The 27,502-nt window shown below is 52.5% G+C and overlaps 1 protein-coding gene and 1 long non-coding RNA gene across 2 annotated transcripts; both read right to left on the reverse strand.

Moving 5' to 3' along the window:
* Positions 1–8,557: 8,557 nt before the first annotated feature.
* On the reverse strand, positions 8,558–10,069 carry LOC119103631 (uncharacterized). The gene is made up of 3 exons (XR_005094789.1): positions 10,010–10,069; positions 9,314–9,417; positions 8,558–8,603 (listed from the first exon to the last, which is right to left on the reverse strand). It is a non-coding gene; the product is annotated as an uncharacterized LOC119103631 (long non-coding RNA).
* A 34-nt stretch (positions 10,070–10,103) lies between these two features.
* Positions 10,104–26,119, reverse strand: LOC119102953 (popeye domain-containing protein 3; the record flags this gene model as incomplete). Its single annotated transcript, XM_037226403.1, has 7 exons — positions 26,003–26,119; positions 24,417–24,506; positions 23,661–23,798; positions 12,746–12,927; positions 11,579–11,818; positions 10,924–11,076; positions 10,104–10,193 (listed from the first exon to the last, which is right to left on the reverse strand). Coding segments are annotated over exons 2-7 (885 nt in total), but the record flags the coding sequence as incomplete, so codon positions are not given.
* Between the last annotated feature and the right edge of the window lie 1,383 nt (positions 26,120–27,502).

Consider the following 27,502-nt stretch of genomic DNA (forward strand, 5'->3'; position numbering starts at 1 on the left):
TGCATGGGTCTCTGCCCCTTGCCACGCAGAAAGCTCAATTTCATCGACTACCGAAACGTGAGCTGTGGCTTGTTTTTGTTTGGTTGCACATATTGTGCCGAAAGCACCGCCTCGGGGTGCAACACCCGGCCTGCGCCGCGTCGCAGCTGCCTGGCAATCCGGCGGTCATGTCTGCAGGGCGGCCCACAGCTGTGCGGAGGAATGCGGGCGAGATCGATTGCCGGGGCACACAAACGCCGACGATTGCCCAGCGCCGGAGGTAATGACGCCCGGGGCGGTCGGCCAACTCCATTACACCCGCCGTAAGGTGGGCCGTGACCCGGCGGTGCACACGTCCACGAGCCCGTCCCTCCCGCGCCTGACTGCCATGGGGACAAATATGCAACTTCATCTGAGGAAGCTGTATGACCATGATGTGCGCTGCGGTTGAAATGTTGGGCACATGAGGTGGGCCATGTGCCCCACTGACGTCCGGAGCCTTCCCGGGTCGTCGGATTTCACCCGGGCTGTTTGCTTTGGGTTGAATAGAAGTTACAAGTCCTACCGGCTCATGTCTCTAAGAGTTCCGCAATTAACGCTTTCAGTGGTGATAGTGTACGACTACGCTCCCACAATGTCGGTTTAAATGTGGCCTCCGGGTGTGTTGCTGTCATGGCCGACACCATGCGCCTTAACTCAATCCGTTTCAAGTCTTTGCATCAAGGAGCGTAATTCGGACGTCTTTCGGAACGTCGTGTGGGTTCTACATAACAGTCGATTGCGCTAATGACCATACTTTTGCTGCAAATAACCGGTAATCAAATATGCTAGCTTCACGTTCACAATTATCAGAGATGCAAAGTCTAATTGGCTTACCTGCGCAGATATCTGTACTGTGAGATGGAAAAGGAGCTGTATTTCAGCTGCCCAAAGCTCTCCCGTTAGTGCGGAGAAGCCGGACGGTGTTAATTGGATGCAGACACCATGAAAACATCGTTTACCTTAGGGCGTTTATTGCTACAAAATCCATTGCCTGAATCATTGTCCAAGACACGGTTTCTTTGATATCAAGAAGACCTGGCGTGTGTTCAGCCCAGCTTAGCCCAGTGTTAAACCGCCTTGCAACTTTAAACTTGACCCGCTTAACTCTCTTCCATGCTTAGCTCAGTTGGCTCTCCTACTTATTTCCCATGGCTACATGTGTGCACTCAACTAATCTCGCGAAGCCCCTTTCTTTGTACTTAAAATAGCCAATGCTTCCGTAAACGAGTGAACGTGACGGGCTGGATTGGGCACCGCCCAACATCACCACCGACACACCATTTTCGTGATTTTAATGGTGTGCTGTGGAACAGTGTACTGTCATGACCGTCAGATAAATTCAAGGGCATAAAATGCAACGCTGTCCAATACCAATGCCAATAATGCCAATAAGCTGTGAAATGAAATAGCTACTGAGTCAAATTCAGATTGAAATCAGCGCGGCCAAGGGGCGAAAAACTAACGCCGGAAACTCACAAAATAAGAAATTAACGTCCTTCCGTATGTGCAATACCGTACGCAATGTTTTTGCATGTCGGAACGCCATGGCGCAATCTGACCGACAACCTATCGGAAATGTCACCTCCGCTGCTAACAGTGCCATTTATAATCATTTAAAGATGTAAACTTGGCTTAGTAGACTCGTAAACATAGTAGACTTAGAAGGCTTGATTTGTACACTTGTAGTGACTAACTTGAGCTATTCACGTATCTAAACCATCAGTCTTCCCTAGCAACAAAAACGTCGCCTGGAAACGTTTTCTACAGGACGTTGTCACCTCATTATAAAGGCAGCATATTTTCTCAATATGACCCAACGATGGTTTCCGATAGCGTCGCTAGGCGAAGAGACGCCGCTATTGCCACGTGACCGGTGGCGGGCGCCAGGAACGCATTCACTGCAGCGGCGCAGCATTGATTCGTGCCTTAATAATGCAAAATGGATCACAGTTAACATTTCGAAGCTCTTCATCACTAATCATCTCTTGGACCACTTGTCCCTGTCACACTTTTCTACGCACTCCGGATATCGATAACTTTCACCCCACACGAATCAGCATTTTGTTCTGTGATGTTAATTTAGTCGTTTCTTGAGCTTTGTCGCTTATTTTCAGCGGTTTGGCTCATACGTATGTGATTTCTGCTTTATGTACGATAAGTGCCGCCCCCCTCCTAGATGTCAAAAAAGCCCTTATGTTATCGGATGGCGGTAAATTTATGAGACGGATCGTCGCAGGAGCTGAAACCGCCGCATGCTCAAAGTTAATGAAAATCTGCGCAACTGTCTATATTGTGCACCTGACTCAGATGCGCTTTTCTAGAAATTCTTGTCCATAGCCCAACCCGAGGTCCCCAAAAAAACCAGCTGTTCGTCTTAAAAGTGTCCAAAAAAATCGGGTTGTCCAAAAAGTTGTGATTCTTTACATCAAATAACTACTACCTTCAAACAATAGCACAGTTACGACACGCGTCGCTGCATTCCCTGTCTGTCCGATATCCAAGTTATACTTCAACTGTATTTATACTCTTCGGAATTTGAGAATTTTTTATTCGAATCGGCACCTCGCACCAATCGGCACCAAAATTCAATAGCAATAGATCTCGGACAAGAAGAGATGAAATGCCATTCCAGATGTACAGTGCTCGGTAGTGACTGTTCTTTTCCCTATGTGAGTGCCACATCTTAAGCATTGGTTTATCTTTGAGCGTTTTATGACGGACATGCTATATTCCCTCTTCGCCGGTACGCCACCAGTTAAAATGTCAATATCCTTCCAGTAGCCTCGTTAATATGCAAATACAAGACAAATCGCGTATCAACGGTTCAACCAGAAAACCAGTTGGGTGTCCGAACCATCCAGAGCGTTTGGCTACGAGAAGCCTGAACAGTCGGCGGGAGAGATATGCCAAAGAGCCCGACTATGGCACTCACTGTGATAAACGCCGATATCGGATCGCAATAGCCCTCCTTTTTACTTAACCGTCACGAAAGGTAACTGTCTCATGTTAAACGTTTGTTTTGATCCGTGCTGTTGTAACTCTGCGTAACTCTGCGTCTGGTTACAGAAATGTACTCAGATACCCGCCAGACCATCTTAACTTGACAGATATCAGAAACTCAGTGTTAGGGCCAAAGGACTCAGCTTTTGCAAAATTAAGCATCTATATAATCAAACATGAACGACCGTAGCATCTGATAATGCTAAAATGCGAGGCCAGCGGCAGACATAAAAATTCAGAAACATGGAAGTCGCCAAATGCGGTTCCTTTCGGTGCTGGGCCATGTCTGTTGGCCTTCCACCGCCTACGGGGAAGCCCTAGGTCACCTTTAAGAGTGCCTGTGCTAAGGTCATTCATAGGCCGTTGTACTTCACCTAAAGGCATCACTTTAAAAACGCATACCAGTCTCCCGCGGAGTTCTTTTTCCCGCGCACATTGCGCCTTGGTGGTGATGGAGCCGCTTGGTTCTAGCACAAAATGATGCACCCTACCTATTGATACACCTTTTCTAGAATTATGTATTTTGACATGCATGATGCGTTATAGTCACCTTAAAATTGTCCAAAACGCTTTCTCTGACAACAAAAAATAAACTCATTTGCATCCGTATTCGGTCAACCAATGTTTGAACTCAGACTGGTATCACTAGTCCACACATCGTTACTTCCGGCGGCATGAGAAGAGGACAAGACATCCCTTGCTAATTTCACGCCCGACATCCTTTAGAAAGTCACTACATTCCCTTCTTAAGCTATTTTAGCAGCATGCCTCACAGTGATTCTTTCAGGTCGGAACAATCGGGGTCCTGAAGCATCTTTGACATCTACAAGCTCGTAAAAAGCAACCCTCTTCACCGTTTGTTTCCAACAGGCGATGCGGGGTCGCCGAGGTCATTCGATGGCCTGCCATGTTCCGGACATGGGATGACGTTGCACTAGGGGTGACGTCGCACTAGGGATGACGTTGCACTAGGGATGACGTCGCACTATCTCCGTGCGTCACGACGGGACCGGTACATTGCGAAATGTCTGTTCACACTACCTTGGACTCTTCAGAAGATTAAGCCTGCTATGACCTTTACGGGAGATGACCTTCACACCGCGGCTAAGACGCTCAGTAAAGTTTGGCTCATTTTACGATGGGCTTGAGGGCCCCGTTGATGTTCTTTTTCTTCTGATTTGATGTGGGCTTGACCTTCGACGGACAGTGCTGATAGCAAAGTTCACTAGCATCAATGGCGGGTGAGGTATGAGTCACTTCACATTTTCAGGACTAATGGACAAGGTCATGCGCACCAAGAGCTGAGAATGTGGCGCCGAACGCAGACACCTAGCATTTCCCCGCGGCGGCGAAAATAGTCCAAATTACGCTACACTACACCGAACGATTTGGGAGATACACCCGAAAAGCCCGAGAGCATTACACAACCCAGTGCGGGTGAGGGCTAATGCTGGCGGAATATTAATTCGCCATTCGAAGTAAATTATTTACTAGCTATCCCTAAAAATTAATTCGCCGTTCGAAGTAAATTAGTGACTTGCTATCCCTAAAATGCCCCATCGTATTTTTGAGCGGTGTTAAAAGCAAGGTTACTAAGGGTCACATTCTATCGCGAATGGCCCATAAACCAAAGCCGGACTATCTGGTGGGGCTATTTCAACGCCGCGCTGTACAGGAACAGGCTTAAGAGACTGGGTCATCTGAGACATATTGTTCGGTTGCGCAGATAGAAGATGGTGGCGCACTTTCCCCTATTCACGCAGGGTTTTTCTTCCACAAGCCGCTTGTTTTTATGAAGCAGCATTGCTGCAAAACTTGGCTTTAGCGTGGATTCTAAGGCAGGCTGCTAATACCAGGTAGTAGATTAACTGATACACCCGAAGCAACGGTGCGGATGTGCAAATAATTACGTTGCTCTGGTTTAGTTGTAGTTGAAAGCACGTTTTTATCCTAACGTTTACCTTGCTCCAGAGGAACGCGTTACAACTTGTACGAACGGCCCACGCCACTTAACTGGCCTAAGAAGCCCCCGGCGAACGTTCCCGTTTCAAGGTCCAGCAAGCCGTGCCGAGCAAGGGCGACTCCCGCTCACACCGCAACCCCACAAGACCGACCTTGACCTCGGAGCACCGGCCGACCGCTGCACCGCAGCGGCTATTGAACAGAGCGCCATCGATCACCGCTCTCTGCCTCTCAATACGGCTCTAGTGTGGCGCTGAGCTGGAGCGTGCTCCAAACCCCGACACAAGAATGCTCTTCGTCATCCTCACACAAAGGTATTTCAGGGAAAGCCAGCGAATCAGCCGCTGGAGAGTGATCGAGATTCAAAGCCGGTAATCCGCGTGCAGCGGTATTACTGCTGTGGTCTGCGTCAGTTGTCGCTGTAGGCCGGGGTGGTGAGCAGCTACGCTCCACTCGAAACTGTCCGACGCCGCGCGAATTGAGCGTGTAAACTGGGCTCCCTGTAACAGCATGTCGACCGCACTATACGCAGCCGTGAGGTCGTTCCCCTGCGCTCGCGGTTCGCGGGAGAAGGGCCGTGCCTTAAGCTGGACCTGAGCACGGCTAAATCGGAGGTTGTACAGCGGAAGAGCTTCCACCAAAACGAAAAGATCAGTACGTCAGGTCTGGCTCGTTGCCAGGAAATCGAAAATTAGGAAGCGTAGCCTTCGATGGCCGCGCGTTTCACAACGCACGTCACTTGTGAACATACTTTGTTTTTTCACTGCAGACGCAAGGAGCATCCCACGTGCCATGGCTCCCGTACCTGGGCCACTGTCTAGGCTGCTTCTCGGGCGCTCTGTATGTGTGCCTGGCCCCAGGCTGTTAGGACTGACACGCATCAGCTGCCATCAAATTAACAAATGGCTGCATTCTTGGACTGTTTACTGCAACAAGCTTATCATGCCTTTAAATGAAGAGCGTTCGCTATTTCCATGAAAGCATACGGTCTGAAGCATGGAAATGGCTGACTGACACGTACACAAGCGTGGAAGTCGGAGTGCCCGAAAATTTGCAGAAATCGCCCTTAAGGCAACAAGCACGGCCATCTGGGTCATCTGTTACATATTTCATCTCTTCTTTGGTATGAGACGATGTTTTAACACTGAACACGGAACTAAAACGTAATGACAACATTCATGACATTATTTCTCCTCGCAGCGTTATTAGAAATCAGCTATGAGCCTGTTTATATACCTATGTAGATGCCCATATCGCCTATGAGCTGATACTTCATAACGCATAAGCTACTCAATACATTAGGTAGCTCTGACATCGCTGCAAACCATTTGGAGCTTGTCCGATTGCTTATAATTTTTTTTTTATTTTCATTTTTTTCTGTCACGATTCTGATTCCGATTTTCTGATCTGTTCTGATTTTTCCTGTCACGCGCGGATCCCCTGCACTTTCCTTTAAACACACTCATACGCACTGTGACCACACTCAACACAAACGTCGTCGACACGACCAGAAGCTTGGTAATCTACGGAACGCAGAACATCGCACGTCCCTTCCAATCGTGTTTTTCCAGTCAATGCATGTGCCGTCGGTACTCAGGAGCACATGGATAAATCCCCATCCCCAGACCGATAACGAATCCCCAAAACGATAACGAGGCCGGGCAGCCACTGTGGGCGTTGTGAAATACGGACCAACGCCCATGCGTCCGGATCATTTGACTTGGGCTCCGCCTTTGGGTGCAACCGTCCGCTGCGGACCGGTGGTGTCGCCCACAAACGATGGCCAATCACCGCCGAGTCAGAGTCACATGTCCGCCGTGGCGGGGCCTGTGCCCAGCCGTGCGGGTCCGTGGTGAGATGGTGGCTTGACATGAGCGATCGTCCGTGCACACCCATCAGCCGCCCAGCCCGCGGCGAGTGTCCGTCACGGCCCTCCCCCGAGCCGAACATCAGCGGCACGACCCGAGTGACGTCACTGGGAGCGTCAGCGCCGTTCTCCCACCGCGGGCACCTGCTGCGAGCCGTGCCCGATGCCGGAGGAGCCGCGGGCATGAGCCCCGCCCCATCGCGGTGCCGGCCGCGTAGGCAGACCCGCTGCGATGCAAAGCCGCCGAGTCGGCCGCCCCCGACAGCCCGTTAAAACAGGCGATAAAGCGCCGCCTGCCCGACAGCGGACGTCTATTGCAGCGAGCGCGGACAAGCGGCAGCGGCAGCGGCAGCGGCAGCGGCAGCGGCGGGGCGGCCACACGCAGCCGGGACGGACCGCAGCGGCAGAGATCAGGGGCGCGCGGGCCAGCGGGGCGCTGCACCCGGCCGCGGCGAAAGCGCAGAGCTCACATCACAGTGGCATGACCAGAAGGGCAGCAGGGCGCCCCAGCATTGAACAAATCACCTCACCTGACAGCAGCACAACAACGCCGGCAGACCCCCGCCGAGCCGGCGCCAGACAGCGTCACAGCGCCGGCCACACGTGCAGCACGCCGGCACGCGTGGCGACGGAGCCGCCCGCCGGACAGACAGGTCACGCTAGGGGCAGGCGGCCGGGGTGCCGGCCCGGCCAGCTGACGGCAGGCGCAGCCGGAGCCGCCGCGGCCGCGCGACCGTCGCGGCTCAGCCGACGGCAGGGTCAACAGGCAACACGTATACACGGAGCACGCGGAACGGGCCGTACCCAGGCGGCACAGCCCGGGGTCGGGGCGAGACCGGCGGGACGGGCCGTACCCAGGCGGTACAGGTCGGGACCAAGCCGGCTAATAGGAAACACTCATTCGCAACTGTGTGGTACAGATCACATCCTACTGGCCAGACGGAGACAAACTTGCTGAAATGGTTAACTAGGAGTGCATGTTCCACAAACCCGACCGAAGCGCAGATGACACAGAACATCGGATGCAACGGGATGAGTGGAGAACACGAGCAGCACACAGCTCGATGGAGCCACCACGAACGGCAAAAGCCGCGCCCAAAACAATACACAACAAACTGACGGCAGCGGCTGCCATATTTAATGACCAAAACGAGTCGTTTTGAGACTATTGACCCGAATGACCGCGACAAACGCAGCACACCACAAATCGGGGACCGCCGAGAAGGCCGGGGCTCAGACATCAACCGCAGGGCGGGCCGAACCTCCGCGGTTCACACCGGCCCTGACCGGGCCAAATATCGCCGTCCTGTCGCTCCGGGGGCAGGATCAATGTCAGCGCTGCCAGAGGGCTGACGGGCCGCGCCAGTGGCGGGCCAGGGACGCCACGCCAGCGCCAGCGCCGTGCGGGGGTGTCCAACCGGCGCTGCCGCACTGCGGACACGCGAGGCCGGTGCCGGTGCAATGCGGGGTTATCGGCCGTTGCCATGCACGGGGTGGCCGGCCAGGGCTGGCGCGGTACAGGGGTGTCCGACCCGTGCCGGCGCTGATGCGCTGCCAGTGGTGGCCGACCGGCGCCGTGGCAGCGGCCACGAGGGCGCCACACCGCCGCCGGCGGCGCCAGGGCTGGGCGGCGCCGCTGCGCTCAGGTGGTCGCCGAGTGGAGCCGCGGCCGGCGCGCGCCGCCCCGCGGCTCGCTGCTGGCCGAATCTGGCGCCTCCCGCAGCGCCACGTTCTTCTCCAGCCAGTTGGCCACCTGGACGACACACCGCCACGGCGCAACGGTCAGCTCTCGGTGAAACCAGACAGCTCACGGCAACACAGACCTGCCCCTGCAGCGCCGGCGCTGCTGCTAAAGGTCCAAGTCCAGCAGACCGGGAGTCGGGTCACGTGGAGACGGACAACAGGCAACCGGGCGCCTTATCAGACGTTTACGTTAAGACCACCGGCGGTAAGCGAGTTGAAGGCGCTGTCGGTAACCTCCTACATGTGGAGCTCCATAAAGTAAGCGGGTATTTACCGTGCCTATTTTTGGCGGAGACAGCGGCCAAACGTAGTTTGCATAGAATTCTAATTGCCGTCGTGCCGGGAAATTGTCGGTGTAACGACATAAAACACCGCACACAACGCACACTTAAGTTTACACAGCACGAACGACCCATTCCGTGAGCATTTCAGCTTCGCCAACTACCAACCAAAGGGCAACATGGAAAACCCAGCTGAAATAAGCGCTGCAACAAATGAGCCACTGAGAACATTGTCAGAACGAGCTGTATTAGACTTCCTCTGTGGGCATCTTTCGGCGCTCTCCTTCTCCCGGGAGGCGGCGCCGAGTCCATCGTCACTAACAGCCGGCCATTGAAACCGAAACGTCCGTTTAAACACGCCCGCCGCGCCAAGGACCGGCGGTCCTTTGTGCCGCCGGGGGGCAGGGAGGGGGGGGGGGAGCGGGGGCTGTGACCTAACCTCGCGCGTGCTCTGCACCAGGTCGTCGACAGACGGCAGCTCGGGCAGCGGCTCCATCCTGTTGTTGGGCAGCGAGCCGTTCCTGCGGCCCAGCTCGTAGGCGCCTGACGGACACGGGCGAGTCGTCAGCGGCCCGTCACGCGCCGTACGGACACGGGCGAGTCGTCAGCGGCCCGTCACGTGCCGCGTCAGCGTGCAGACCCACCGCTCACGCACCCCGCACATTCACGCTAATCAGCAGGCGCGCGGGAGCGGACAGCGCGAGTCTGCAAAAACGGAGACGCTCAGCGGCCGCGGCTTGTTCGATACGACGCGGCAACAGTGTGCGATGCTGAGCAGCAGAACTTGTCTATATCGATGTGCCGAACGACACGACACCCCTCGCCAAAGCGGCAGCGCTGCGGGCTGGGCCGCCATGCTACCACGGCTGGCAGAGCCGCTGATGCCATTGACCCCCACACGCGTCACATACGTAACCTAGCTGCCCGCGGGCCGAGGGCGTACAGGCAGACACCCCTGGTGATGGCTCAAAGCGAGCTCCGGCTTCGATGCGGGCTCACGGTGAGCCGACGCCGAGTCTTGCCCGGGCGCCAGCCGGGTCCGAGCTCCAGACAGCGCCGGAGCCGCACACCCGCGCACCAACACCCCGCCCAACCGCGCCGCTCTGGGGCGCGCGCGCGCGGAGCGTCCACTCACGAAGCCGGTCGGGCTCAGGCGAGGGCAGCGCGAAGCCGAGCCGCGGCGCCTCGCCGTTGCCCGGCGGCTCGGGCCGCGCCGGGCGGTGCGGCGCGGCGCGCGGCGAGCGCGCGTCGCACGAGCTCAGCGAGGAGGTGATGCTCGGCAGGCGGATGTCGAGCGCCGAGCCGCGCCCCGTCACCACCTGAGGACAAGGCAACCGTCAGCAGACCTTCAGCGGACCGTCAGCAGACCGTCAGCTGATCATCAGCGTACCGTCCGCGGACCGTCAGCGGACCGGCGGCCGCCCGGCTGACGGCGCGAGGCGACCAGGCGCGCGCCGCTGCGAGCCGGACTCGGTCGCTCGCTTGCCGCTTTTCACGACGGCAACAATTTACGGCGAGACGTGCGACGAGCGGGAGCAAGTGCACGTTTCGCATGTTCGCGAACGCTGCAGTGCCGCCGCGGGCACATATCCCGACGCCTCCGCACGACGAGCTCAGCCGCGCGGGCGGGCGATTCGGACGACCACAGCCGGGCCACCAACGAGCCGGAAATCAGCGTGACGGCGCACCGTTACCAACAGCAGCCATTCTCACAGATAATAGCCCGCCTGACCTTTGGCTGAATGCGGGCCGTCGCTTTAAGAACGGCACTAGCATAACGGCCGGGCAGGCTGGCACAGTGACCGAACAGGCGAGGAGCGGGACGGCGTGACGCAGCGATCGAGCGGAGTGGCCGGCCCGGCGCAGCAGCCCGGCGGAGGTACGGGCGACACCGCGACCGGTGAGAAGGCCTGGCGCAGTAGCTGACGGTCATCAGCGCCAGCGACCAGGGGCAATGCCGCAACCACCGGCCTCAATCCTCAACCTTAGACCATACCAGCGCACCACCGAGACCTGGCAGGATCAGCTGGGCAGCGAGTAGTGCCTCACCTTGTGATTCATGCAGTAGAGCTTGGTGGTGATATCGCGGGCGATCATCGTCGAGAGGACGGTGGCCAGGTAGGGCTCCTTCACGAACAGGTACTCGATGGCCGAGCGGTGCCAGAAGATGTAGCGGCACTGACTGGCAGCGATGATGGCCACCTGAGACAGACGCGGCTCGGCTCAGACAGCGCCCCCGGCTGCCGCCCGACGGTCGCGGCACGCCAATGGAACAGACCGGCGTCAGCCTTTGGCTGAATTCTCTGTCACAGATGACCAGCCCTCCACTCGCGCCGGCGCGCCTGAGCGCTAATATAGCAGTGCGTCCTAAGAAAGGCGCATCGCGTCACGCGTCGTATTCCTTTTAGGAAAGGAGGCACTTGACTTACACGACTTCCCTTTACAAAACAGACTTCTTCAACACACACGCAGGCGGCTTACATGACACGTTGTGACCTCTCAGATGCGCCTCCTTGATGTTCTTTCGACCTTCGATGTCTTTCCACTCATCAAGGCATCTTAAACAGGCCACGCAACATGCGGCATTCACATCACTAACACCGACCTATCTCGCAGCCCCCTACCACGCACCTTAAACAGGCCACGCAACATGCGGCATTCACATCACTAACACCGACCTATCTCGCGGCCCCCCACCACGCACCTTAAACTTCTCCTCGGCGGTGGCCTTGGTCGACTCAAACTCGGGGCTATCGAGGAACTGGTTGGACCCGATGCTGTGCAGGAAGCTGTTGTCGGCGAGCACGTTGCACTTGCCGGCCAGCAGCACGCCCAGTCGGTCGGTGCGCGTCAGGTTCTGCAGGGCGTACGCCTCGCCCGCGTGCAGCGTCACCAGCTGGGCGTGCTCCGGACTCACCAGCTTGCGGAACAGCAGGCGCGGCACCTGAGGGCCGCAGCGGCGTCACACGCGTCTGAGACTGAGGCCAGGCGCCTCAGCGACCACACGCGTCTGAGACTGGGGTCAGGCGCCTCAGCGATCACACACAGCGGAGACTGATGCCAGGCGCCTCAGCGACCACACGCGTCTGAGACTGAGGCCAGGCGCCTCAGCGACCACACGCGTCTGAGACTGAGGCCAGGCGCCTCAGCGATCACACACAGCGGAGACTGAGGCCAGGCGCCTCAGCGACCACACAAAGCGGAGACTGAGGTCAGGCGCCTCAGCGACCACACGCGACTGAGACTGAGGCCAGGCGCCTCAGCGACCACACACAGCGGATACTGAGGCCAGGCGCCTCAGCGATCACACGAGGCCGAGACTGCTCCCGGCGCCTCAGCGACCACACACAGCGGAGCCTGAGGCCAGGCGCCTTAGCGACCACACGCGTCTGAGACTGATGCCAGGCGCCTCAGAGACCACACGCGACTGACAATGGGCTAGAAGCCTACAGTGACCATCCAAGACTGGGAATAAGGTCAGGAGTCTCAGTGACCACACGCGGCTGGCACCGCATCAAGCATCTCAGTGACCACACGAGACTGACACTGGGCCAGAAGCCTCAGTGACCACACGCGTCTGAGACCAGACCAGGCTCCACGGCGGCCTCACGCGTCTGAGACTGAGACCATACGCCACAGTCGGCACAAACATGTAAGACTGGGACCACACACCACACCGGCCGCACGCGACTGGGGCAGCGAGCGCAGCCGGAGACACGCACTCGCACCACGAAGTGTGAGGGCAGTGGCAGTGCGGACACGGCGAGGAGTCAAGATAGTGATCAGAGCGGTCGCCAAGGAAACCCGACACAAGCCGAGGCCGCGCACGGCACAACGGGGGCGCCCGAGCCAGAGGACCCTCGCGACGCACCCGCAGCGGCTCGAACAGCGTCTTGTAGAGCTCCTCCAGCTCCTGGTCGAACTTGACCGGGCGCATCTGGTAGATGATGTGCAGCACCTGGCCCATGTTCAGCAGCACGAACAGGAAGTTCCAGGTGAAGATGTCCGGCGCGCAGATGACGTTCCAGCCCCACATCGAGTACAGGAAGAAGCCTGGCGACAGCGGCCGGCCGCGTTAGGCGGTCGGGAGCTCGGGCCGGCCCAGCTGTCAGCCAGCAGCCAGCCTTCAATGCACGCTGTAGGGCTTTCCGCTCGAGTCGCACGCCTGATGGACCAACATGGATCGTTCAAACGCAACGGTTCAGCCTCATATCCAGAAGGATACCTGTGGGAGCAAAAATAATGCCCGAAAAGTTGAAACTTAAAGAAGCCTATAAATTTGCGTCAGCAGCGCGTAGCGAGATTCTATTTGAGCTGCAGTGTCGTGTACAGCATAACGACGTTGGGAAGTCCTAGCACCTGAGTAGGCGGGAAGGGGGGGGGGGGGGGGCTGATAACGCAACTGGGACGACGTTCCTCTGCAGGAAGGTCCGGCAAGGCGAAGCTTAGGTCAGCTTTTAGCCATAGGTAACATTTGCTCCGGTACCAAGCTGGAAGCTGGACGCACTGATGCAACATTATTTCTGCAACAATGTATGACATCGGCTATCATGTATGACACAAGAGCAGCATTGCTACATGTGAGTGGAGCTGCTGGAACGTAATCCATACAGTCCTGCGTGATCATGAGTGTGGAAAATAACACTGAATATGTAATGATCCGCCTACCTCGCGAACCACAGAACGTCCTTGAATCATCATACACACTTCACAAATAGCATGACCGCCGTTCAATTGCACCGCATACCCATCGGATACACTCGGCGCACATCATACAACACATGTTACTGATGCGCACGCGCGATACATACGCAAAAAAAGAACCCCCCTCCAAAAAAAACAAAAAAAACAGTAGGAGGGGCTAGTGGCTACACCGGTTCCTGCGGAAGGATCTTACACACAGCGTGGACACTTGGGTGGTGTGGGGGACGTTATCACTGACAGAGCATGCGAATTCGATACGACCGCGTTCCAGAGAGCCGACAGAGGGTGACACTGAAAACACTACGACAGAAGGTGGCACTGACAAACCCTCCGGCAGAGTGTGACACGTGTGGCGCTGATAAACCGTCCAAGAGTGTGGCACTGACAAACTCTCCGACACGGGGTGGCACTAACAAACCCTCCAACAGAGGGTGGCGCTCACAAACCTTCCAACAGAGGGTGGCAGTGAAAAACCCTCCAACAGGGGGGGGGGGGGGGGGGGGGGGCACTGACAAACCCTCCAACAGAGGGTGGCACTCACAAAGCTTCCAACGGAGGGTGGTAGTGAAAACCCTCCAACAGGGGGTGGCACTGCAAACCCTCCAACAGAGGGTGGCACTGACACACCCGCCGCAGACGTCAGGCGACGTCCGCGGCGGACATATATCGCATGCGTCGTTTACGTCCGCGTTGGCTATGATGTATGGCCGGGTTATATATTGCATACGTCGTTGGGAAGTCCTAGCACCTGAGGAGACGGAAGGGGAAGGGGGGGGGGGGGGTTGATTGCCAAACCCTCCATTAGAGGATGGCACTGACAAACCCTCCAACAGGGGTTTTGTACTAACACATCCTCCAACAGCGGGTGGTGCTGACAAACCCGCCGCAGATGTCGGGCGACGTCAAACCCCGGCCGGGGGGCCGCTCCCTGCTTTGCATCTCCCAGAGCGAGACAGACGCCCAAGATCACGGCACAGCGCCGTGGGTTCGTAACCCTTTTAAGGCGCCGCGTTTCTCACACAACAGGGCGGAATCCTACCACATCGGACGTCCGCAGCATGGCTTTGCACGGCGCCCGACAATGCTGACCCTGTCTGGTTGCTAGACTCAGGCTGATTAGTTTCGTAGTTCGGCAGACTGTGACGTCGCTTCGGGGGAGACGCTCACGCAGCGTGCTGTCGTCAGCGAGCCCGCGTGGTCCCAACGCCACGTGAGCGAACAATGAATGACGCTGGGTTTACCAAGTCTTCTTGATCTGGAGGCTGAGCTGACCAGCGTGCGCGTGGCGTGCTCCTGAGGCGCGCAGGCCGTCCAGAGGCCAGCTGGCGACGTCCAAGCGCGGGTCTGACCTGATCCGCGGCAGCTGAGTCGCATCTACTCTTTTAGTTTGCTCTGTTCAATCAACGTTACAAATATAGAACTATAATCTATGTAACAAACATGGGCGGTACAACGAATCTATATATTATCAAAAACGTCAGATTCATTAAAGCTACAGCCTGACTTAACTTAATAGTCGCAATGATAGCTGATAGCCTATGGTGTCAACCAATAGCGGATCCAATGGTGAAAATAACTGTAATGGGAAGCCACAGATGACATTTTACTAGGGTAGCGAGTACCATCCTGAGGTGGAGCCATGTCAGATAGCATTTCAGTCATTTTTATGTGAACCGTGAGGCGCTTCGTTGACTGGATGTAACTGGATCTGCCTGATTGCTTACATCTAATTTGCATTACGCCTCTATCCCGTTTGGATCATCTTTGGCTTACATGCTCGCGCATGCCAACAAGTCGCCTAGACGGCGCGTTCCATGCCACTATTTATGACCGAGGGATGCCATTAACTAATGCGTTGTTCGTAACCACTATCGATGACATCCATTGCGTAATTATAACCTCATCAGGTGAATGTACGCGTACACTGCTTATGCAGCTCCTATGCACTCCATTATGCAGCTCCTAGGGCATATACAGATCACGCACTACACACGTACCGTCCTTGCTCTACGACGTCATTATCGCAGGTATTTCTTGCGCGACGTGATGGCCTCGGCCATGATGTCGTTATTACACTGCGCGGAATGGCAGCATCGCCGGTGGGCCGGCCGTTCTGCTCGGCTCCGCACCAGCCGACGTCAGCCGACGCCGCCGGCGCTGCGACGTGCCGCCGCGGGCCACGTGGCGCCGGTGCCGACAGTAGCTACCCATAACCCGGCGCCGCGTGTGTCGGGCCCGTCGGCGGGGCGTGACGCAGCTGGCCCGTCCGGTGCGTGCCGGCCGGGTGGGTGGATGGGCGACGGAGCGGGTCGACCGCAGCCAAAAGCCGCGTTTTCATCGGCCGACAGCAACCATCTCCCCTTCGCGCACTACCGTGCAGTACCATTTGAGACATCGTGACGACGCAACATGCGTCAGTTGCTACGCGCTGCGAAACAACGCGCTGTGTGCATGCCATCACACGGCCTGTGTACGTCTAACGTATGTCTGAGATAGCGACGAACACAAGACTCAGGCGAGCGGAATATCCGTTCGCACGGTAACATGAAAGTATGAAGGCAAAGCGAAATGACGGCGGCGTAGCACACACCACAACTTCACTTGCAGCAGGGGCCTTTAATAAGATACACAGACAGCATTAAGACCCGCCTTAACCTCGCTTGTCACACAGCCGAACAAGGAGCTAAATCTCAAACCATACAAAAGCAAATGAATATGCCGCTTTCACAAAGATCCGCGCATGACCAGACCCCCAGCCATATTTCCATCTACTAAAAGACGTAAACATCTATGAGCGGCGACATCGTGAACAAGCACGCAGCCTCATAAAGTGGAGGCATAAACCAATTTGACACCAATTTTAGGTACGTGGCGCGGACTTCCCATTCGCACACTTCTAGCTCCGACAAAGGTTTTATCCACAAATGGCATAAAAATTAAAATCCGATATAAAGTAGGCTTGCTCCAGCTTTACATGCGTCCGTGGAACAAGCCATTGCTTTTGCAACGAGTTTCGATTTTAATGAAAACACGTCGGATGGTCAATTACCGCACGAAAACACCGAGTCTGGCATTTTTGTTCGATATCACACGATTCTAGAAGATTCTAGACCCTACATTCAAACACCGAAACCAAATGTGCAGGGCCCAGGAGCAATCTAGCACACCCGAGCAGGGTAACAGATAGGGTTCCCAACAAGTGCAAAGGACCCTCTATTTAAATAGGAAGTACCCATGGCGCACTCTGGAGGGCCCCGAGCGACCGAGTGATGATGATGATGATGATTGGGGTTTTAGGGCGCGTCGACAGCGACCGAGTGAGCCCCAGTAGGTTAACACATAGGCCCCAGACCAGAGCGTAGGGCCCTTCGCAAGTAACAGAAGCTTGGAAAGGTCCTAGACCAGCGTAGAGGACACATGAGCATATCGTGAGTGCACCAGTAGGTTAACCGTGACCAACGTGAGGGCCCCCTGAGCAAACAAGAATACCCCGCCATATCAACATATGCCCCCCCTCCCCGGCTCGAGCGTATAGAGCGTCCCGGACGAATGAAAAAAATCCGTGCTAGGTCACTGGAAACGGTTTCATTGACAATGAGTACCCGGCACATTAGCAGGAAGAGCCCCAGCAACAGCACAGGGCCCCGGGCAAATGCAAAGAAATCAAAGGCAACGTAGGAGGCTCCTGAGCGATGAGGCTGACCACGCAAGTGGCACATAGGGCCTCTGAAACGGCGTGGGGACTCTGGACAGCGTAAGCAGTCTTTAGACCTCCCGATCACCACCCTCTCAATCAGTGAAGAATGATTTTAATCTACTCGCGGGCCCTTCACCTCCACTACAGCTGTTATTGGTCGCCTGGAAGCCCAAAGACGTTCAATGTTATTGCGTTCTATGTAAAGACAATGCGTCTGTTCGGCCAGGTATGGGGCCCCTCGGAACCGATGAGCTCCTTCGCGGCCCAAGGGGGGGGGGGCATGACGCCGTGCCCCCCCCCCACACTGGATGTGCCCCTGCTGGGTAGTGCAGAACAAAGCGTGAACGGTGTAATTTGGACTGGGATATAATAAAACATGTTTTTCCCTATTGTCTTGACAGTACTACAGTGGCACCACCCACCGCCTTTATTAGACGCGACCATGGGTGTAGGAACTGGGGGGGGGGGGGGGGCAACGGGACCCCCCACTTTTCAAGGTGGGGGGGGGGGCAGCAGTGTTAACTACCGCCCCCTTTCAGATTAAGGTCGTGGTTGGCTTACTTCTGCACTAAATTACGCATACATGCCGACTTACCTAGTTCACCACCCATCTTCCTCAAGATGCGTCATCTTTTGTCGTTTGCTATGAGCCATCGCCTAGAATCACAACCGCAGGACCAACACCACGCGGCCCACGGAGACTGCAACGCCGGGCGTCAAGACTGTTGTTGCTGACTTGCGAGTGCGCATGTTTAAAACCATATTACATAGCTTTTATCAGTAATTAATTCTGACCGAATCTTGAATATTTTAAGACGAAGGTGAATTAGCCATGCTAATACAAATTTGGAACCACATTTCATCTACAATCTACGATCAGGGAGTCCTCAATATCTCTGAAGAACATATACAAATATGAAACTGGAGCCTACGTGACAATTATTGGACCACCTGCAGCGATCAGGGATGCTGTTGCGTCAAGCACGCTTCCTGTGCTGATCCGGGGCCGACTGCACGGATCAGAAGGCCTCCCGTGTCAGGGAGGGGAACCATATGATACGGCATATCCTTCTAAGGACCTCTGGAAAGACCAGGGGATCCCGCCCCGTGTCACCGGAACGACAGCCAGAAGACGCTTCGCGATGGGGCGGAATGGCTCTTCAGCCCTCGACTAGAAACGGTCATGTGCCCCTGGTGTTCTTCTAAAGGGGCCCCTTGCCCAGAAGGAAATAAAGGGTCTCAATATTGTTGAATTGGGGGTCGAAATGAGCGAAAAAAAACGAACAACACCATCCCATGTTTGCCTGAGAATGTTCATTTTTTCAGAATGGATTAGTGACACAAATTACATCAATAGGTTTGAACGTGCCCGCCCGCAACCACGACAACAAGGACAGCGATGGCCTGGGTCGCGGCTTCCGTAAAACCGAACGGCGTCGGCTACTGCAAATGCCACCAGACGGCGGGCACCGTGCTAATCTGTCTTCTGGACAGATAAATAGTTACAGAAACACGAAAAACAGAGACTCTACCCTAACTCTTCCATTTCCACCGCCACTTGGCGGCGCTTTGGGGGCCAATCCGTTCTTATCATCAGAATAAGAGCCGCGCACGTGAAATACGTACTCAACCTACCTTCTAAATGTAAGATTTGATATCCTAAAGCGTTAAAAAGTACCTCTTTCGGAAGCGTCATCATTTGCGTCCACCCGTTGGTCACAACTTTGCATTAGTTGCTGAGCCGACGCTGCGCGGCCTATGGAGACTGCAACGCCTGTAGTCGAGGTTTCTGTCGCTAGATTTACGAGCGCACATGCTCAAAACTACGTCACGTAACTTGTCGCTAAGTCACTAATCGATTTAAGTGTTTAAACATAATTATCTCAGAAGTGTCATCATTTTCATCTACCTGTGGACCACGACTAAAAATTAGCCACTTGGGTAATGCTCCGCGGACTATGGAGACTAAAACACGTGGTGTCGAGGTTTTTGCTGAAATTTGCGAGCGCGCGTGTTAAAAATCATGTTACATAAGTTGTATCACGGTCAAAACCACGCTACACAAATTGTTATCGATTCTGACTGAACGTTGAACGTTTTCAGACGTAAACAGCTTGGCCATGTTAATGCACATTGTTGACCACTCGATCTACAATCGAATTTTCATCGTCAAAATTCGATCAAGCATGTTGATCTACAATCTACCTTCGTTACGTCTAATGTCTGTGGAAACAAGATAAAAATACTAACAACGCTTCGGAATTTTATTGGGGTGGAAAAACCGTAAAAGGCCCTAAACTTGGCTTAAAAAACGTTAAACCGTTATAAATTCAGGGGGCCGGTGATTTGTTCTATGCGGTCGTTCAACGCCTGATTTCTGTACTTTATTGGCTTCAAAATGCAAACAAAATTGATCGCACGGTAGCTTCTCGTTTCTGTTCTGGTTACGACGTAAAAATAACAATAAAACGAAGAAAACCGTCCCTTGTAAACAAGCTATATCCGGGGATTTTTCTGAGGCGGGGGGGGGGGGGGCACCGTAAGAGGGGCTTTTGTCAACCCTGCGTTCCCCCTTGGCAAGGCTCTGGCTACGCCCTTGCCTACACACAAAAGCAGATCAAGTGTCTACGTTGACTGATGGGCAATCAAATGTCCGTTGCGCCAGTTCATACCTAAGGCAGGCAGCTTGCCAGAGGCCTTTTTCTGCGGTGGTGTGATGTTAGGAAATTAATTGGGATACTATTGCAGGTGTCCAACATATGTTTTGCACACCAAATAGAAGTAACAATGATCCAAAAATATGCAACAGAGTAGCCATACGATCAGTTGGCAGTCAGTCATGCGGGAGACAGCTGGGCCAAAAAAGTGGCCGCCGACAGCGGATGGGAGCAGGCCCTAGCAAGGAATATATGGCAGAACGGCCCTCATTTTGTGGCTTGAATTTAAAGGAAAATCTCCTGTTTTATGGTTTTTGTCACAGTTTTGGTGGCAGATTTGAGCTCCGAATTAGCTTCCGTCTAAAATGCTGCGACAAGTTTTATCTCTTGAAAAACAGCTAGCGAAATGAAGGCGCATGCAAGATCTGTCGCACTGCGAGCCATTAACTCACTTTCAAAATTCTCACCAGCGTATTCCCAGGCCGTATTTTGGCATCTACCCTGTGGAGGCAGATGCCTCCTCAATGACCCAAAATGCCTGCCCGGTCGTGGAATTTCGCCTCCCCAGGAAAGGCAATGTTGGAATGGACGAACAGTACTGGGAACCTGAATAGGATTATTTGCCGAATGACATAGATGAGTCGCATAGGCGAGATTGTGCACCAGTGATAAACAGCTCTAAATGTATATCTCTAAATGTATATCAGGTAGGCCATAATTTGAACAAAGAGCGATAACAAACTCCATCTCTACCCCCGCCCCCTCCCCCCGGTCATCGGGCCTGCTTTCCACAAAAAGTTCCTGAAGTACGCCGTGAGCTTAGCCCCCTCTTTTTGAAACGTTCCTGCGTCTATGGACGCAACTAGTCCTGAGATTTCACTAGAGCATGTTTTTAAATATGTCCCAAAAGTGAGACACTCCCTTTAAAGGGCGTGTTCCACATTTGTATGGTGGTTTGAACTGAAATAGCCACCATGGAGATCATTCGGTGTAGTTCACAGCCCTGCCCTTCGTAAGATTTAAGCCCTTCTAGCTCCTGAGTTAGATACCCGCGAAGATATGGAGACCATTCCGGGGAGACTATTTCAAGTATTTGTGATGGCATCCACGATGCCATCACAATGTCATTCCATTGGCCATGCGGCGATCAAGGCCACGAAAAACATAATCCTCGAGTCGTTCATATCTGGCGTTCATGAGCACGATTATTGACGGCCAGTCCAATATCTGAAACATTGACTCTGGTCGTCAATTAGCTGTCAATCAATGTTGTACAAGGTACGATGAGGTAATCAAGCAATGACGGATTGAGGAGGATATTTACTAAACAGATAAATTGTACTATCTGCAGCACCCTTCTTCATTAAGAAACATACTAAAACTTATAAATCAGCTTATAAAATCATGTCTCACGCTTGCTCCAATATCTTACAATGTGGAACATTCCCTTTAACCTGCGCCCTACCGGGGATTAGAGACAACAGCGTCCGGCCGGAGAGGGGAAGTCGACCTCTGCCTGAGATCCCCAACTTCCAGACAACCGCGTCCAGCCGGGGAGGGGAAGTCGACTTCCCCCTGGGATCTCCAACTTCCAGACAACCGCGTCCAGCCGGGGAGGGGAAGTCGACTTCCCCCTGGGATCTCCAACTTCCAGACAACAGCGTCCGGCTGGGGAGGGGAAGTCGACTTCCCCCTGGGATCTCCAACTTCCAGACGCCGTGCAAAAAGAAAACAAAGATGTCGTTGTGACGGTCCAGTCAAATCATGAAAAATGCACCCCAAATTGTTGACGGTTAAAATGTGAGGTCATCAGAGGTCACGAAAGGAAAAATGGTTGCTCTGACATATGCACTTAAAACTTATGTCAGCATGTATGTGTGTGTGTGTGTTATTGGGACTCCACGACGCACTCAGCTGCTGAGGCTATATGGCGTCGCCTGCCTCTCACCCTGGCAGGAAGGGCGGGCACCGCGGGAGATGTCAGCACGTCGAGACGGATATATAGGGAACAGTAGTAAACCCTAATATGCATGGCCCATTCCGCCTGTTTTCGTTTCCCCACAAGGGGCAGGTTAGGTCAGGTCACCGTTCAGGATTGGTATACCGGTAGCAGTCGTATAGCAAAAGGTGTCAAAGACGATACGGTTTTGCTTTCTTTCACGATGTGCTTCTAAATTAGTTTAATTCATTAGGCTAACAATATTATCTCAGACACACAAATACTATTTTAAGTTGACCTGGAAGCCAGCTTATCACCGTAGATCAAACTCATAAGACGTCCAAATGAAAAATTCAAAGTGCTAACTGGGTCTTAGTGACCAGCACAATGCTTTCCTGAGGTCAAAAATGGTGTGTTGTACTTCATCGGGTACTCAAGATCGTATATCTCTTACATACACCATGCATAGTCCCTCCAACGCTTGGTATTTGTGACAAAAATGAGAACGGGCACGTTGGTACATGAAATTAACGTCATAAGCTTCACAAACACAATATAGACGTGATAACACTCGTCACACTCGTCCATTCAGCCTCTCCGCTACTGAAAACGGGTCTCTGACCTTGAATGACCTCATATGGCCTTGCATGCCCTTACGTGACCTGTTGTGACCTCTCTATGCATTGTAATAATACAACATATTTTCCGTTCAAAGTTCGAATTCGGCGGCCAAGTTGCCTTATATCGCCGTCTGTTTTGAGTTCAGCATGTGTTTTGAGGAAGGCACCCACAGAGGTAGGCCATAATCAAGGCTACTGTCTTGTAATCTCTGGTCATATGATGGATGCACACGTGAGTTAGTACCTTGTTTCTCATACACACAACGCCAAAAACTACACAAAAAGCATCATTTACGAGAGATAGCATGAACTGACCTCACCAAGGTCACCACGCTTGCCTTTTCCGCAAAATCTGAAATGTAAAATCCGTAGTTACCATCATGCTCTATTACTTAAGTGACCTTCAGAAATGGCAAACAACGCGCACAAAAAGTGATGTGCAGTTTTTTAAGCTGACCTCTTTGACCTAACCTAAGTGGCTGACCTTGGCATATCAAAACTTCAAATTTACAAAGGATGTCCAATTAGTCGCTGCAAGCGTTCGTTTATAAGCTGTGCCCCAAAAATTGTGACGGTGGGGAAAGTGTAAATCGTGGGGTAGGTGGGAAGTTGACTTCCCTTCAGCCGCGCGTAGATTAAAAAGGGCATAGCTGTGAGATGAACTGAATGATCTACAAAATGGCTATTCCAGCTGAAAGCCCCATATCAATGCGAGACACTCTCTTTGAGGTCTTAAAACATTAAAACAAACTAAGCACGTTTTACAACTCTGCCTGAGCGCAGCGTCACGCAGTACCAATACCCTACCCTGGTAACGCTTTGGTTACCCTCCATCAAAACCCTCCCTCTTCCATACGCAGCGCAGCATATGGACGGCCCCTGCCTGCCCCCTATGTCACGGGCCATCCAAAGGCACCTGATTAAACAACCGATCACAAACTCCTTATTTCCACCGACTCTTCGCGCTCGGCGACGACCAAACCCATACAACTTACGTGATATGAGAACGCATTCAGACCCAAGCTCACATCCCTTCACAGTCACGCTGCAAATCTCGCGCTCTGGCGGTTTATCTCCACGCAGCTCACCGCCAGCCGCCAATGTCCCCACCATGCACGCACAGGTCCCAGGGGCGCGGTGCACGCCGGCGGCGGTGGCCCGACTCTTACCCAGAATGAGCACAGCATGCAGCACCAGCAGACCGCGCTGCGAGTTAGGCGACACGTACGACACCAGGAAGCAGCCGTTGGCCAGCTGGAAGAGCAGGTGCTGCGGCTCGGCCCAGAGCGGGCAGCCCGCTCCGTCTGCTGGTGGCACGCCCGGCGGCAGTTAATGAGGGGGGCACCACTGAAGGGGGCACCACCAAAGAGGGGACACCACCGGAGGAGGCATCACCATTGGTGGTGGGAGGCACCACTGGAGGGGGCACCACTGTAAAACAACATGACAGAAGCAGATATTACAGTATCCTACTACATGCCTATGAATATGACAGATAGCATGTTGGTAAAAAAGAAAAGTTGGGTAAAATACAACAGAACCTTCACTACCATGCTCCAATGACAATTGTTAGCATGAATGAGGCAGAACATACTGTCACCCAGGATGAAGTGAAGCAGCATGTACAATTTCTGGGGCTGGGGGGGGGGGGGGGATATGGCCCAGATCTGATGTGTAAGCATGAATACAACCCTTTTGCCAGGTAACTTTTTTGAACATAACCAGGTGTTACTAAGCCCTGAGGGGAGATGTCTGGCCATCAGCCACACATGCATCACAGCCTACCAGTGTGAAAGTAAGTGAGCTAACAAGGTATGACAAGAGCGATGTCAATTCTCATCTCAATTGCTCCATCTGTGTTGAAAATGAAGGTGTCACTGCCATGTCAGTGCAATATGATGTTTGGAGTTTTTACATTTTCCTACCTTCTGTGCTGTTTCCAGCCACATGGGCTTCTGTTGTATTCTCCCACATGGCCATGCCAGCATCAGTCATAGTGATGAGCATCAGATTGTCTGAAAATACATACTAGATGTCAGACATATCAGGCTGATAATCATGGGTTTGACAATGCATCTAAATGCCACTCTTTCACTACCCAACCCAACAAAACCCAAGATATTGTCCACATCTCAAATATAACTCAAATCATGTAGGAAAGAAAATGCAGCCACTCCATAGCCCACAGGAGAAGTGCTAACATCCACACAAGCCAATGCAACTGCACTTGCAAAGTTGCTGCTGGTACACTGTGCCAGCTAAGATGTTTAGTAACACTCTCCTTTTTAGTTAACAGATCAAAACAGTTATTTTGTGGATAATTTCATAATTATGAAGGAAGGTTTATCAGGAGAACATAACAAACTACTCCAAAAAGAGGCAGCAAGGTCAAAATGTCCACATTGCATCACAGTAGTGCTTTTAAGTTATTAAATCTGATCTGTTAACTTGTTACACTATGCAAATCAGTAAAAACTCATTCTGACAGAAGTGTCACTGCCTTAAAGCATTCTTATCATCACTCAAACTATGCTCCATCATTTTACACCATTTAAATTATCAACAAACAACAGCTGGTCTTAATTTTTTTTGCCAGTATCTGAGGGTCCCATTTGCATGCAAACATTCAAAATGTTCTGTGCAACAAACTTAAGCATTCAATGCCTCAATAAAGCTAGCTGAATGCTTTTAGGCCATAGGTTGTATGATTTAGAACCTTGGGAGAGTTTTCCTTGCAGGATAATGGATTGGATATAATGAATTTACATCCTTAGAGTGGTCACAACAATTTTCCACACATGCAGCAGACTAAACCAAACTCCAGTTTATGATGCTGAATCATGTGCTGGAGGTCACCACTTGCCACCTAGGATTTTTTTTTAAAGGCAGAATTCATCCACTTAAATATTACTGGATGTAAACAAGATGTTCTGGGCTGATGAAGATTTCCTAGGTTGAATATCAAGCCTCATCCTGATGGAAGGGAAGGGCAATGCAAAGCCTTTCTGAGGCTTTCTGAGGACACTTCTCTGGCAAATCGCACAACCAAACAGTACCATCTACAACAACCATCACACATATTTGTTTACATTTTTTATGCCAAAACATGTCCTAAAACTTCCAGTATCTGAGAAGCAACTGGTGGTGGAGGTGATGCAGCAACAACCATGCATCCTTATGGCAGCCCAGCCCAATGATGACTTACACATGGGACAACATGGTCACATTAGTGGAGCCTTACACTATAATATAGGTTTAACACAAAATTACATACCATTGCGCTCAACATTGAAAAATACATGCCTGTTTAGGTTTTGTGTCATTGCAGGGTATTTTCTCATATGTAAGGAGATGTAAAATTGAACTTTGACTTGACATAATGGGGCCAATCATTGTTTTACAACCATAAAACTGATTACCAATCACAAATTTCATTTATAAATCCAATGACGTTTGCCACCAAATCCTTTGAATGCACTTTTTAACTTTACCTTTGACTGATCACCCTTACCGAATCAGAGCCATGCATCAATCTCCATAAATCCTTCAACCTCCGACCCATGCTCGCTCCCAAAGCTTCACACTACAACCTGCGCAACGCCAAACGCGCATCCGCGCATTGGAGTAACTGAAAATGTATCTTCGTTGAGATACTGATACAGCTGAATACCGACCTACGGCCACTTTATGACGTCACTGTTGAACCAAATTAAACGCACCAGCGCCATCTCTGCCAATCAGGTTTGCTTCCATCATTTTAATTGGGGAGGGGCTGAGTTCCCCAGCAAAATGGGGACAAATGGTTAAAAAACCGTTGACAACCGCATGTTCTGAGCCTGTAAGACCAATCGACTTCGAACCTTCACCATTCGATGCTGCTGGGTCTCTCCAAAAGGTGATGACCTGTGGGGCCAATCGTCACAAAACCTCCACCAATCGATGTATCATAGCCGCTACCCATCCTGTACAAAAAATACCCTGCCCTGTATCGGACTAAAGGTTGCTAAAAACGTCCAAAGCCACATTTACTGCAGACAACCCCCATATTCCGAGCTTTTGAAATCGATCAGCACGAAACCCTTGCCAATCCATGCGCCATGGACGATAAAATGCATTTCCAGATAATGATCACCTTCGATCAGGTCAAAGGTCACATAAAAAACGCCAAGAACAGCAAAACAACAGTTTGCACAAAACCACATGCCCAGAGCAGATGTGATCGATTACCACAAAAGATATCAACTAATACACTACAGTCAAGTTTATCTTTACCAGAAGATGGTCACCTTAGCTCTAGGCAAAGGTCACTAATAGCTTGCCTACAGTCAATATTGGCGGTTTTGCGCCTTTCTGGTGACCTTAAACCTGACCCAGGGTTATCACTCGGAGCGAAAAAGGATATCGACAATGGCGCGCCGATTGGTGGAGGTTTTGAGAAGATCTGTTCTATAGGTTTGGAGCATGGAGCTGTCTGCACAAATATTTTTCCTACTGTGTCATTTTTGTGACATTTGACGTTACCAAATGTCACAATCTTCTGGAAAGGGTTTCTGTTGACTTAGCAACATTGAATGGTGAAGGTTTGGTGGTGATCTGTCTCATGGGTTCGAAGCATGAGACAAGTAACAACTACGTTTGGACATGCTTGAATAAAAAATAACGCGTCGTTCAACCCCAGGTCGGATTTCCTTTATGCTGATCATGCTGCTACTGAAATAAATGAGCCATTGATTTATTCAACCGTGCTAGGAGCGTTACATATTGATGACATCTCCGGATATAGGCAGAATTTGCCAAAGTTGAGTTTCGAGATGCATTTCATTAGCGCGGCCGGCAACATGCCATCGCTTTCTCTTTAGCCGCTCACTGTAACTGGAACCGCAGACCGCACACCGAAGAAGCTTTATTGCTGTGAACCACTTGGGGCGCACGCAATGTCAATGGATGCATTTTGTATGTGCTACATTAGCGCCATCTGTGGGCATGCTGAGAAACGCTAGTTGACAGTCTT

Source organism: Pollicipes pollicipes, unplaced genomic scaffold (genome assembly GCF_011947565.3).
Source record: "Pollicipes pollicipes isolate AB1234 unplaced genomic scaffold, Ppol_2.1 Scaffold_5724;HRSCAF=6776_pilon_pilon_pilon, whole genome shotgun sequence".
Classification (NCBI taxonomy): Eukaryota; Metazoa; Arthropoda; class Thecostraca; order Pollicipedomorpha; family Pollicipedidae; genus Pollicipes; species Pollicipes pollicipes.